This window comes from Aptenodytes forsteri, unplaced genomic scaffold (genome assembly GCF_000699145.1).
Source record: "Aptenodytes forsteri isolate BGI_AS27 unplaced genomic scaffold, ASM69914v1 Scaffold146, whole genome shotgun sequence".
Lineage (NCBI taxonomy): Eukaryota > Metazoa > Chordata > Aves > Sphenisciformes > Spheniscidae > Aptenodytes > Aptenodytes forsteri.
Window position 1 is genome coordinate 6120207 of NW_008795128.1, and position 12958 is coordinate 6133164.

The 12958-nt window shown below is 38.5% G+C and overlaps 1 protein-coding gene across 1 annotated transcript in view; it reads left to right on the forward strand.

Annotated features, from left to right (window-relative positions):
- The window catches only part of MGA (MGA, MAX dimerization protein), a 49023-nt gene that overhangs the window by 12584 nt on the left and 23481 nt on the right, over window positions 1–12958 (forward strand). The window contains exons 5-13 of the mRNA XM_009277551.2: window positions 744–872; window positions 2304–2402; window positions 3051–3700; window positions 4354–4711; window positions 5702–5925; window positions 6863–7003; window positions 7430–7502; window positions 8912–9432; window positions 10935–11232. Of these exons, the coding sequence (XP_009275826.1) occupies window positions 744–872; window positions 2304–2402; window positions 3051–3700; window positions 4354–4711; window positions 5702–5925; window positions 6863–7003; window positions 7430–7502; window positions 8912–9432; window positions 10935–11232 (2493 nt within the window). The remainder of the gene's footprint in view (window positions 1–743; window positions 873–2303; window positions 2403–3050; window positions 3701–4353; window positions 4712–5701; window positions 5926–6862; window positions 7004–7429; window positions 7503–8911; window positions 9433–10934; window positions 11233–12958) is intronic.

Here is a 12958-nt window from a genome sequence, read left to right on the forward strand (position 1 = left end):
GTTTCCCCCCCCCCCTAAAAAAAAAAAAAAAAAAGGTGTTTTATTACAAACTGCCAAGCCTGGGAAAAAAATAACCTACTGGGATCTGGATCATTTGATGAACTAGTCCCGAGAGTGCTGTCTGAATACAACTTTGTTTATATCATGATTTCCAAATGCGCACACACACTTCTTCAGAACTAAAATGTGGTTTGCTCTTGTCTCTTACTGCTGGTTGAAACTGAAGCATGTGTGGTATATGTTCTTGCACAAGAACAGGTTTCAGTAGAGAAGGGGATGTGTAAGTACCACTGGCAGGATTGATAATTTATGTAGTGATATGAAATGTCAAATAGCTGGGTTGGTTCAGGCAGTAACTCTAGCCTTCAAGGATGTAGCGGTGCTAGCTTCTTCAAAAAATGGACAAACAAAATCTTATTGTGAGTATTATTACAACACTGGCACTTTGGTTAATAAATTTCTGTGGAAACTTCAGTAGTAATCAAGAAAATTATGAAAAGTAATTCCATTTTTTTTTTCTTGATTTCACATTCTCTAAAATACTCTTTAGTTTATACCTGTTGCAAATCCAGTGTAAGTAACAGTTATAGTCGATAATGCTTTTTCAGGTCTCTTAAAATAGTGGGTGAATGCTAGAAAAGCCTGTATATAACTTACTGGTTTATTTTTTGGTAAATATCTTGACTTTCTTTTTCCTAACATCTTGCTGCATTGAGACATTTACTGATGCTTGCCTCTTGTAGTGGGACTGAAGTTGAATTCTGTGGACCCAACAATGAGCATTGACTTGAAATATTTGGGTGTGCAGCTTCCTCTTTCCTACTCAAATTACTCTTTGTGGAGCTATCCAGGAACCAATCCCAATTCTCCAGGTGGGTAGAATATGGATTTGCTGAAACTCAAGTATTACCTTTTTATTATCAATGATCAGAAGGAGGGAATGGCCATTTAGTTGAACTTGATATCTTAAAGAAATTAAAGCGGTATTAAAATGACAAAATGTGAGAACTTCCTTAAATCATTATGTGGTTACTGGCCAAGGAGTCCTGAGTAATTCTGGCCAGATTGTCTTTTAGCCTTCATTTTTGTGGTGGTTGTGATCAAGTAATAATATCTGTCTAGCTTATTTTATATGGGTATGTTTTGTCTATTGGAGCTGGATTTTCTAAATGTAAATATACACATTAACTGCTCTCAAATGACTCAGAGCCTAAGCAGTCTACATTTCTCTGATGTTGCTCACATGCAAAACAAAAAAAGCTGTCTTTCACAGAGCTGAGTGTCAGAACTTTCCAGAAGAAGAGCTTGAGGTGCCACTTGGGGGCTAACCTGTAACTTCATGATAATTATTTATTACAAAAGTGCTGACCAGTTGTGCTTTTTTTAAACTTATTTGGTATTCAAACAAGTGCATTTCTCATTATAATGTGACTAGGATTCTGATACTGTTGGTAGATACTGTTTTTAATAATAAACTGGTTGGACAAAGTATACGGGTGCTTATCTTTCTCCTACTTACCTCTTTCTCCTACTTTAATATTCTGATTACTGTGTCTTTCTTAATCTGCTGCTTTTGGGAGCTGGTAAAGAGGCACACATTGTATCTCAACTTTGTTTACACTGCAAAAGAGGCAGGTTCAATTCCGAAGACCTCAGTCAGCTCAGTGTCAATTGCAATTATTTCTAGCCTAGCAATATGTAAAAGAGCCATACGGATCCCTATTAGTATTTATAAATTCCAACTTAGCTCCCAGGGCTGATGGAAAACTTGACAGAGATGTTGCTGTTTGCCTTTTGTGATTATTCACTGTCTCTACCCCTAATTGATACTCAGCTGAATTTGACAGATGTTAAATGAAGATTCTACAGGTCTTTTATAAAAAAGTCATTGTCTCAGTTGGGGGGAGAGACTCAAATTACTTTCCTTGCTGAGAGAGGTTGTAGTATCAGCTCAAAACCTGCCTGTTCCATTTTGGTGTACTAACTTGCTGATTCGCCCGTTTTGAGTTTTGGAATCAACTGCTTGCACCATTGCTAAGGAGACTAAAACTTGAAAATACAGGAGAAGACATCTTTTGTATGGGATAGCAGATGCATGGCCATACAGCAGAACTTTACAGGAAGCTTGGCTTTGTTAAGTATTCTGTTAATTAAAAAAAAAAAAGTAAAAATCAAGTCTCTTTATTCAGCCTTTTGACTTACTACTGTTCATCTGTCCCTGCAAAGGAATAAGGAGAGTTTGCTAGGACATTGATACAATCAAGCTTGGTTCATAAACTGAGGCTAGCTTTCTTCTTTTCCAGATACCGGATTTCCTTTTGTTTCCAGGACAGGAAAGACAAATGATTTTACAAAAATCAAAGGCTGGCGAGGGAAGCTTCACGGTGCTTCTAGAAATGAAGGTAAAAAAGAAAAAGACATCAGTGTACATATTTCTAATACGTGGCTTTTTTCTTGACCTTCCATAGATCTTGCAATTTCATAATTGTGTGTATCTTAATGAGAGGTGGTTTGGTTTTTTTTTTTAATATTTAAATGGTCATAAATAAAGAATTTTTTGGTACTGCTTCCATGGTCAGAATGGAGGTTTACGAGGGAAGAGAGAAACTTACTCTGAGTAAGTTAAAAATATATGTATTCCATTTTACACAGAAGGCTTGAGTGAAGATCAAAGCTGTAATAGTTTTGGGATTTAGATTAAAGATTTATATTGTACCTTCTGCACTTCCATACAGTGTTGTGTTGGGGTATTCCAGATGTATTGTGGTGTACCAGGTAGGCTAGATGTTCAGGATGAACAAAGTAAGTTGCATAGAAGCACTGCCTGCTGAAGGCTTACTGGTTTTGTGAACGAATACACATGTGAAATCTCCACAAAAAGCTGGTTGTGTTTCAGAATGGATTATATTTGGTGTGCCTGTGTTGTACTCTTCTAAAAGAATTGTATATGTATTTTGAGAGGGGTATTTACCTCTTCTGTATTGTTTGATTATTATAAGATTTGTCAGTATGTTTTCCCAGGAGCTAGTTAAAGTGCTCTTTATTTTTAGGTGGCAGTTCAGAAGGTTCCTTGAAGAATCGCTCAGCGTTCTGTAGTGACAAGCTGGATGAATACCTGGAAAATGAAGGGAAGTTGATGGAAACGAGTATGGGATTCTCTTCTAGCACTCCCACTTCTCCTGTGGTGTATCAGCTTCCCACTAAAAGCACTAGCTATGTGCGAACACTCGACAGTGTTTTAAAGAAGCAGTCCACCATAATTCCATCAACATCTTACGCGTTTAAGCCTGTCCCTCTGTCATCTACCTCTAGGAAGACAAAGACTCAAAACAGACAGACATCTACAAACAGCAGAGTAAAATCATCTTACAAGCCTATACTGCCTTCACCTTTTTCTGCGAAGCAGAAACAGAACTCTTCAGCATCAGGGGAAAAGGCTGCTAAGTCTGTCTCAAATAGCAGTTTGACTAACCAAGCAGATAGTTTTGTGGTGCCAGCTCTGGATGAAAACATACTTCCAAAACAGATTAGTTTGCGCCAAGCACCACAACAGCAACAAGCAGCTCGTCCACCAGGTTTGTCTAAATCTCAAGTGAAGTTAATGGACTTGGAAGACTGTGCTCTCTGGGATGGCAAACCACGGACCTATATTACAGAAGAACGAGCAGACATCTCTCTGGCAACCCTGCTTACAGCTCAGGTAGATCTGTAATAGTTTCCTTCCTTTCTGTACTGTTGCTTTTCCAAATCTGTGCACTTAGTGATGTTGCATATAGATGCAGAAAATAAGACTGAAGCTGCTAAGGAGCACGACAACGCATGATGTTCCTTTGTGGTGTAGTCTTTGCAGTGAAAGTTGAGAAGTGCTGACTTAGCAGTATGTGAAAAAACTAATTGTGATAATAGCGTGTTGATACGAACCATTAATAATTTGAGTTATCTCAAATTTTCACCATTAAAAATTCTGGTTAATACAATTGCTATTCAGTGACTGCATTTCCTTACTATTTGTCACCTTTTTTTTTTTTTCAGTTGAACTAACTGCAAAAAAAGCCTGGTCATATAACTTCGTTGTCACATGATAACCTCTTTTCCTTTCTACTCATCCTACTTATTACCAAGGTGGTTTAGCTGTCTCAAATTGTCTCTCAGAAGACTTCAAATGCAAACTCTCCTCTGTTCTTTTTTTTTTTCCCCCAGTATAGATGACAAATTTTCCTATGTAAACCATGTAGTTGGAGGGGTTATTCTAAGTGAACTTTGAATAGCAATTTTGCATATGCTTGATTTAATCTTAGTAAAATTTCCGCGTACTAAAATTTGAAGTATATACTTCTTTAAAACTTTTTTTAGGCTTCTCTCAAAAACAAACCTATCCACAAAATAATAAGACGACGAGCACCTCCTTGCAATAATGATTTCTGTCGACTGGGTTGCATATGTGCCAGTCTAGCACTGGAGAAACGTCAGCCTACCCACTGCCGCAGGCCAGACTGTATGTTTGGTTGTACTTGCTTGAAGAGAAGAGTGTTGCTGGTGAAGGGAGGATCAAAACATAAGAAAATAATGAAAAAGGCTGTGCGTGGAAATCTTGTGTTCTATGGAACACAAGAAGAACAGCAAGAGGATGAAGATGTGGAAGAAGAGGGTGATGGGGAGGAAGATGAGCTGAAGCAGAAAGATAAGAAGAAGAGAAAAAGGGTGGAATACAGTGAGTATTGCTGGGCAAAAGTGATTACTTACAGCTTCACAGAAACTACCTATCTTGGTGGGCATTTTTGTTAGGACGTAGTAGTGATGCCACTTCTAAATGCAGAAATTGGGAGTGAATTCCAAGAGATGTCTGCAACATCTGCTTTCATATAGCTGACTAGCAGGAAATAACACCTTTTCTCTTTTTTTTTTTTTTTAAACTCTTACTTATCAGCATTTTGGGCACTACTTAGTTGTTTATTGTGATCAAATAGCTGGAGTTTCTTTTTGATAATTTAAAGTCTCTGCTCAACTCTCCAAATATCTTTAAAGACTAAAGATATAAGATAATTACTGCTATCACTGTTGGTAATCTTCACTGTCATAGTGCTGTTTTCTTTCCCTCTTATCAAGTGAGTATCTAGAGCTGTATTTTCAATTGCTGTACCTAGCTGCATAGTTCGTTGACTTCAGTGGAGATACAGTGATTTATGGTAGTTTCAGATCTGGCCTAAGGAATGCTCAGAAAACCAAATTGGTAGAAATTGACCATGAATTTACACTTTCAGTTTCTTGCTAGTAGTAGTACTTTTAGCAATAGCTAAAAGCGAACATAGTGTTATCTGGTGTTCCGCTGGAATAAATTAATCTTCCATAGAGGTGTGGTATAAAGTCTGTCTTTTTGGGGGGTGTTTTCTAATTTTTAAGTATACAGCATCAATGAAGATCGCTAATTCTTCAGTGTTTTTCTGTATCTGCTATCACAGTACAAGTGAGAAACAATGATTAATGTAGAATCCTTTTTATTTTCATTTCTTCTTTCTTGTGGACAAATCCCCAGTCACTTTTGGCTAGAATTTGAGACAAGAAAAACAACCGATAGTGTTTTCTGGTAGTATGAAGTAGTGATTGCTGCATGGCTAGACCTCAGGCTCAAACAAAAATTTCTTACTGCTGTGTTAGATGATGGTGTTTCATTAAGTTGTTTTTGTTTTTCCTCTTTTTTCAGCTATCTGTGACTCGGAGCCAGAACAGCCTATTAGGAATTGTCCATTGTGGGTGAAAGTAGAAGGTGAAATAGATCCAGAGCCAATTTACATCCCAACACCATCTGTTATTGAACCAGTTAAATCTGCGGTACTGCCCAACCCAGAAGTCTTGCTTTCTAGTAAGCATAGATCTTCCAGTGGAATGAAACCAGGCAGAGTGTATACTCCTAAACCCAATCCAGTGGTAAGAAAGGAAAAGAGATGCGTTTGTTTTCCTTTGTATTGAAAATTAAAACAAACACTGCCAAAAGCTTCTGTGCTAGGCCATTTTAGATGAAATTTGAGATGAAAGCCTAAGATTGACTGCCCGTACGTATGTTGATAAGCTAGGATGAATTGACTGTATATAAATCTTTAACTGTGTCCGTCTTCTGTTGAGAATTTACTGTAGCAATATGCAGATGGTGAAAGGTGATTATGATTCACTAATAGCCTCATTTAAAAAATGCAATAATATATGTTATTTCTGGCAAAATGATTGCTGGTTCTGCAATGTTTGTGTAAGTTATTCGCTGCATAATGTCGCTGCATAATGTCGCCTATCTAATTAATGAATTACTTGCAAAAAAAAAAATTGGGATACAGACACAGTGTTCAGTGTAGTTCTGGAGTCTTTTTTTGTTCTTATTTGAGGTTTCAGTGCCAGCATTGGAAGAATCTGCATTTGCCTCTCCCCTCACCTTAGTATCTAACAAAAGCAACAACAGCAATAGAGGAAGAACAGCAGTAGAGTTGAGTCTAGTTATGTCTGAAGAAAAAACATGCCAGAGTTGCTATTTAATGTATACCAGATAATGTTAAACAACGCATGACACGTAGGACTTGTTTCCCCACTTAGAAGAGTATCTGAACGGGTTTGGATTTTTGGGGGTGGTGTTGGTGTTCTGTTCCACACCACCCCCCATCCCGCCCTGAATATGTAATTTGGAAGCAAGATGTAGACTGGGCTATGTGATACTAAAAGGGCAGATTCAGCTTTAAATGCTAGACCTTTCTTTTGGCATTTACCATTGAAGCATTAATGTTGAAGTGTTGTTAGAAAGCAAAACTGTTTCATGAATCTAACGTGCATCTAGAATGTAGATGTTTTCTCCTCTCTCTCTTTTTTTTTTTTTTGGTAGATTCGAGAGGAGGACAAGGATCCTGTTTACTTGTACTTTGAAAGTATGATGACTTGTGCAAGGGTCCGAGCATATGAACGCAGGAGAGAGGAGAAAAAGCAACAAAAAGACAAAAGTGATTCACAGAGTTCTAGTACAAAGGTAAGAAGTCACACTGTAACTAGCATGTATCATAGAACAGGCAGAAATATTGAAAATGTTGAAGTAATTTTTTCCCCAGAAACTTCTACGCAACATAAGAGCTTGACTTATATTTGATGGTGACAGAGCTGTGGAGCCTGGAGCCTAAATCACCTAGCAGTGTTGCTAGACTTACCTTGTTACTATGATAGAAATTGTCTTGTCTGTGGAAATTCCTGGCTGCCAAGTGCATTATCATGTAAGGCTTAAATGTTCATTGTTAAAAGAGCTGTTCTAAGATGAAAGTTGTAACATTGTCAAAGTTAGCATATGTTTTATGATTTGGGGTGACAGTATGATGAACTAGTTTATTTTGTGATGTGATTTTTAGTGTGGAAGAGAGATACACAGGATGAATATCTTTCTTGCATTTCTTTCCTCCTGCAGGAGCATGAAACAGAGCTTCAGTCTCCTGAGAAAGCAACCTGTGAAATAGACAAAGACACTGATAAATCAGGAGGTAAGAGCTGAGTCTTGAGTATAATTCGACCTCTTGCTAGTTCCACATTTTTGTGGTGTGGCGCTTTTTTTTTTTTGGTGTGTGTGTTGGCTTTATTTTTTTAAAAAGTTGCAGCTATTGATGAAACAAAAGTCCATTTGCTGGGGGAGTTATTACTGTTGTCAATAAAAATCTTATGATGTGCTTACAGTTTCCTGTTTTCTTAAGCAGTTGTGTGTGTGTCACGTGGGAGATACAGCAGGCTAAATATCCAGTACTTGTTGTTGCTCTAAGGTTAAAATGACCAGTAGCTTGTTTAGCAATAAAAGATAATACTGCACAGCAGACTTGTCTTCAAGAGTGATAATTAGATACTTGGGAAGGAATGGACATCACTGTTTATGGTTTGTCTGGGTTTTTTTTTTCCCCTCTTTTTCCTTACTATTACTTTGTAGTTACTGAAGAATTAATAAATATCCAAGTGGTATTGTGAGAATGGGATCCTCGTGTTCTCCGCTTAGAACCGTATGGGACAAGGAAGCGCCTATACTTTATTTGGAGTTGTTTGATGTTGAATTCTTTTAGTTCAAGTTGAAAGGTTGAAGTTTTGCTACATTATATATACTGGGTTTGAGTTTCTAGTTCATGAAGAAGTAGGCTAGACATCTGTGTTCTCCTTCGGTCTGAAGTGGCCCAAATCGTGTTATGAACTTCAAAATGGAGACATATACTAGAGGCATTGTGTCATCCACTAATGAAATATAGCTGCCTTTTTGAGCTGAATTTTTTTTCACTGTTTAATGTATACAACAGCGCACTCTACATTTAAGGATGGGAATGGAAAAATAATACAACTAGTTGAAAATGCTGGTGAATTGGTAGGTGAAATTAAAATGGCCAGGACACAGGGCTCAACATCCTTACAGTTTTGCAAAAAGTGACGTTGGATCTCTAATGACAACAAAAGGTCATGCTTCTGTTATACACCTTCTGCAAAAGACAGTTCTGCTAGCGGCATGTTTGCCCCTCATGCCATTATAGGACATTGGTCCTTTTCTGACTCCAAGAGAAAAGTGCCATCTCTTGAATAACCAGTGATGCTTTCTACTGCATGTTGGTGTTGCTTGGAGATCTTTCATCCATATACTGAAACAACCCAGCTTTGTTTAGCTTGCGATGCAATGGGATACAACCTGAGATGGTATGGCTGCAGGGAATGAACTGTGAGAAATAGTTACATTAGTTTTGCAGTGAGTTTTTGCTTGCTTGTGAAGCTCTGCAAGGGGAAGTGATGCTTTGAACAGTTCTTTTACTTGTTGTTGCCCTGCAGCTGAGACAAGGGTGGAGGTGTGGGCAGAATAAAACTGTTTGAATATCCAGGTGATTAAAATGCCATAGTATTGCAGAAACCTATTTCAATTCTTTCTCAGAGAAAAGCTGGTGGTCTTCCCGTAGTGAGGGGGACTCTTCCTCCACCTCCTATGTTCATCACACCACTCCAGGTGGACCAACCAAACTTATCGAGATTATCTCTGACTGCAACTGGGAGGAAGATCACAATAAGATCTTGACCATCTTATCACAGCATATCAACAGTAACGTGCCACAGTGCCTCAAAGTGGGTAGCTTCATTATTGAATTGGCTTCGGAACACAAGGCCCAGGATGAGAACCACCCTCCTGTCTACTCCTCCAGAGTGAAAATTTCAGTGCCGTCCTACCAGGACAAGGACGAGAAGCCTGGGATACCTGTCTTGGAGACTCCTGATAGCGGGGTGCCGTCATGCAAAAACCCAGAGAATCTAAAGTTCTTGCGGGCAGACACATTGGACAAACTGCGGGAGAAGTTGCATGGGGGCAAAGGCTTGCCTTTTTATGCAGGGGTTTCTCCTGCAGGAAAGCTGGTCGTCTACAAACGCAAAGCTAATATGAGCCCCTCGGGCTTGATTCAGGTGGGTCCCTCTGCCTTTACTGTGGAGATTAGATTCAGTTTCATCCAGTATCCCAGAACTCCTTGAAGGGGAGAGAGAACACTCTTTAATTTGTCTACCTAGTCTTTTGCCTGTCCAGACAAGGATTCTTAGTATCTGGTGGCATTCCTGCCTCTCCATAAGCTTGTCCCTTTCAAGACTGACTCAATAACAGGAAATCTGATTGGAGGTCTGAAATCTGATGGTTTAGCTTGTCCTTTCAGCCATTTGGGTCTTGGTGGCCCAAGTACAGAATCTCAAGATCTTTCTGGTGCTTTGGAAAACTCCCTGCAGATGCATTTGACAGAAAATACTTCTAAAGGAATGGCTGTTAGAGGCCACAAAAATAATATTTTCTGAGGAAGTGTACACTGGGACAAAACTTTAAAATGAAACTGTAAACATTAAATTGCTTTTTGCTACAGCTTACTGTTAATCTTCACTAATAGCCTGTGTCCTCTTTGCAGAATATGTTGTTCATCAAGACACTTCATAATCCTAAGTTCAAAGTGAGTTCTTTCCCTGCAGATTCATGCTGCCAACTTGGTATTACGAATTGGTTGTAGGAACGGTAGGGCTAGGATGAAGATCTTTTTCAATGAAAGGTATTTGTTGTTATAGAAATGCCACTTTCTGAGAAGGCATATGAATTAGAAAATGAGAGTAAAATTTATTTTCATGACACTTTGCAGATACTGCACCCTCACAAAAAGAAGCTAGAGGAGAGAAAAAATGTAGGGGGAGATTTCATATTTTTAATAAAAGTTGATCAATAAAAAGAGTCAAGACCTTATTTAGTAGTGTGTTAAATGTATTTGGCTTTTAGAAGGTATTCTCAAACAACCTGAAAGTAAAATGCAACACTAGCAAAACTTCCCATTGACTGGTAGGCATAAAGCCTGACATTCAGAAAGATGTTCTGTTTATTGTCTCCCATGCAGTCAGTTACCACTACAACTCTGAATTTGAAGTTAGTCAACTCATCATACCTTAATTACAGTATCAAATGACAGTACGGATAAGAAAAAAGCTGATAAAGCTTTTACAAGCTCTTTAGAGTTTTGTCCCAATGTATATGACATAAGTATTCTTTCTTCTGTGATGCTAGGTGTGTGTTAGGTTTGAGAATTTTATCCAAAATTGTCCTTGAATTTGGGAACCCATTTTTATTCAGGACTGTAGCATAAGTAAGGAACAGGAAAAATAAGCGCTAGCTTCACTCTATCTAATTTCAGTGATTTCACATGCTTCTTTGGACTCTGTGGTTCTATGTGAGAGTCTGAGTAGCATCTAAAATCTGTGTTATAAAGATGTAACAGAGTTGTTTGAAGTTCTCCTGGGCAGTAAGGAAATTAGGAATTCCCATTCTGAATTGCAATGGTTTTTTGAAAAGGACACTTGGAAGTCCCATGGAATGAAACGCCTCTCCAGAGGTGGTGAATTAGCATTCTTTTCACAAAATTTCCCTTTTCCACTTTTTTCAGGTTAATGATAAAAGGTATCCTCAGGCCAAACTGCTTTTGGGACAGATGGGGGCATTACATCCCACCAATCGGCTAGCAGCTTATATCACAGGCAGGCTGCGACCCACAGTACTTGATATCTCAACCCTCAGTACTGTGATCTCCAAGGTAGCATCCAATGCTAAAGCAGCTGCTTCTGGGACACCATCAGTCCAGGTGCCCACAACATCAACTCCCAAAACTACATCTTCCACCAGCACTACTTCAACCCCCACTGTGACGACTCTGAAAACCCATGTCCCAGCACAGAGACAGATAGGTAGGTTGGAACTTATTACTGTGTCTTAAATTGCGTGAAGCTGAAGTAAAAAGTGAGTGTACAGCATTGCTGTTGATTTCTGTGCAACAGTGCATGCTGCCTTTGGCTGCATTGCCTACCTAAACTGCCTCTACAATAAATAACCTCTTTAAAGCAGAAAGTTTTATTTTGACTTCAGAATAAGATTACAGATGTTGACTACTAGTTATTTTATTAATGCTACTAGAGCATATTTTCAAGAGACAAGGAAGAGTGGATGGAGACACGCTGAATGTTAAGCTTGGATTTTTGTTTTGAGAGTTTCCTTACTATGATTTTTAATTGCTTTTCATCAAACATCGATTTAACTTAAAATGAGTAAAGGATCACTCTAATCTGTGGTTCTTCGCTGTTAGTTTTTCTGATGATGTTGCACTTATAATTGGAATTCTTGTGACCGCCAAAGATGCGTGAAGCAGCAGTGAAAGACAAGATGGTCCAAATCTGGATTAGCGAAACAACAGGTGTGCAGCCAATAACCACACCGGCCTGTAATCTCATTGGATTTCACAAGCTAAACAGGGTTGGACTTAGTCAGCGCTTTGGGGGGGAGGGAAGTATCGGAAGAAGCATGTGGTACTTGTGTCTGAGTTGGTACTGAAATGGTTACCCCAGCATGGCAAGAGAGGAAGCTGCCTTTAACTATTACATTTTGCATGAGTTTTAAAAAAAAAAAAAAAAAAAAAATTAAAATATCTGGTGTCCATCCACATATTCCCACATGTTAATTAAAGATCTGAAGAAGCTTTGCAAGAGGAAAGGATGTTACCTGTGTCCTGGCAAAACTTTAATTTCTGATTGATTGTTTTGTTTCTTTCTGCCTAAATTTTCATTGCCATGTAAATGGGTGTGTTGTTTTTCTTGTCCTGTAATAAAACTTCTTGTTTTGTGTGTTTATGCGATATTAAAGAGCTGGCTGCATTTCATTGATGGGTGAAGTGATTGTTGCATATATGATTTAAGTGTTCTGGCATATTCTGGGTTAAAAATGCTATATGCATAAATAACTACAATATTTAAGTTGGGCTTGCTCCATAATCTCAATGCTGTTGTACTCATCTGTAGGCATCTGGAGTGATGTAGATGTAGTATTCTGATACCCTGGAGAGCAAGGGATGGGGGAGACGATCTTTCCAATAGTGATTACTTCCCATTGGTTAAATTTGTCCCATCCAGTCCTCAGTTGCATGAATGTCACTGCAATGAGAAGGGGATATGGCAAACTCTTATCTCCCTCCTGCCCCCTTCCCCCATGGCTGTGTAAGATGTGGATACAGTAGAAGGGGGATGAAAACCAAGAAGCAGTGAAAAGAGGAAGATCACACAAGCTGTTACAGGAAGAATATGAGGTTTAGAAAATAGTTTGAGCCCATTATTTCACTTAGGTGTTTGTTTTCCTGTACTGTAATTAGAATTGTCTGTTCATAGTTTCACGATAAAGAACAATCCCTCAAGACCTGATTCTTTTGTGTGGCCAGGAAGAAATGGAACAAAAAGCTATAGAAGTGGAATAAAGCAGACATTTCTAATATGTAAGGCATGTTCAGGACTGCCATAAAGGTTTCAATTTAATTACAAGGTACAAAGAAAATGGAGGCTCATATTCATGCTGAAATTACAATTGTAGCACCTCATGAAAGACAAAGAGGAAATCTATTAAAATTTTGACCTGCAGGTTTTTATTTGC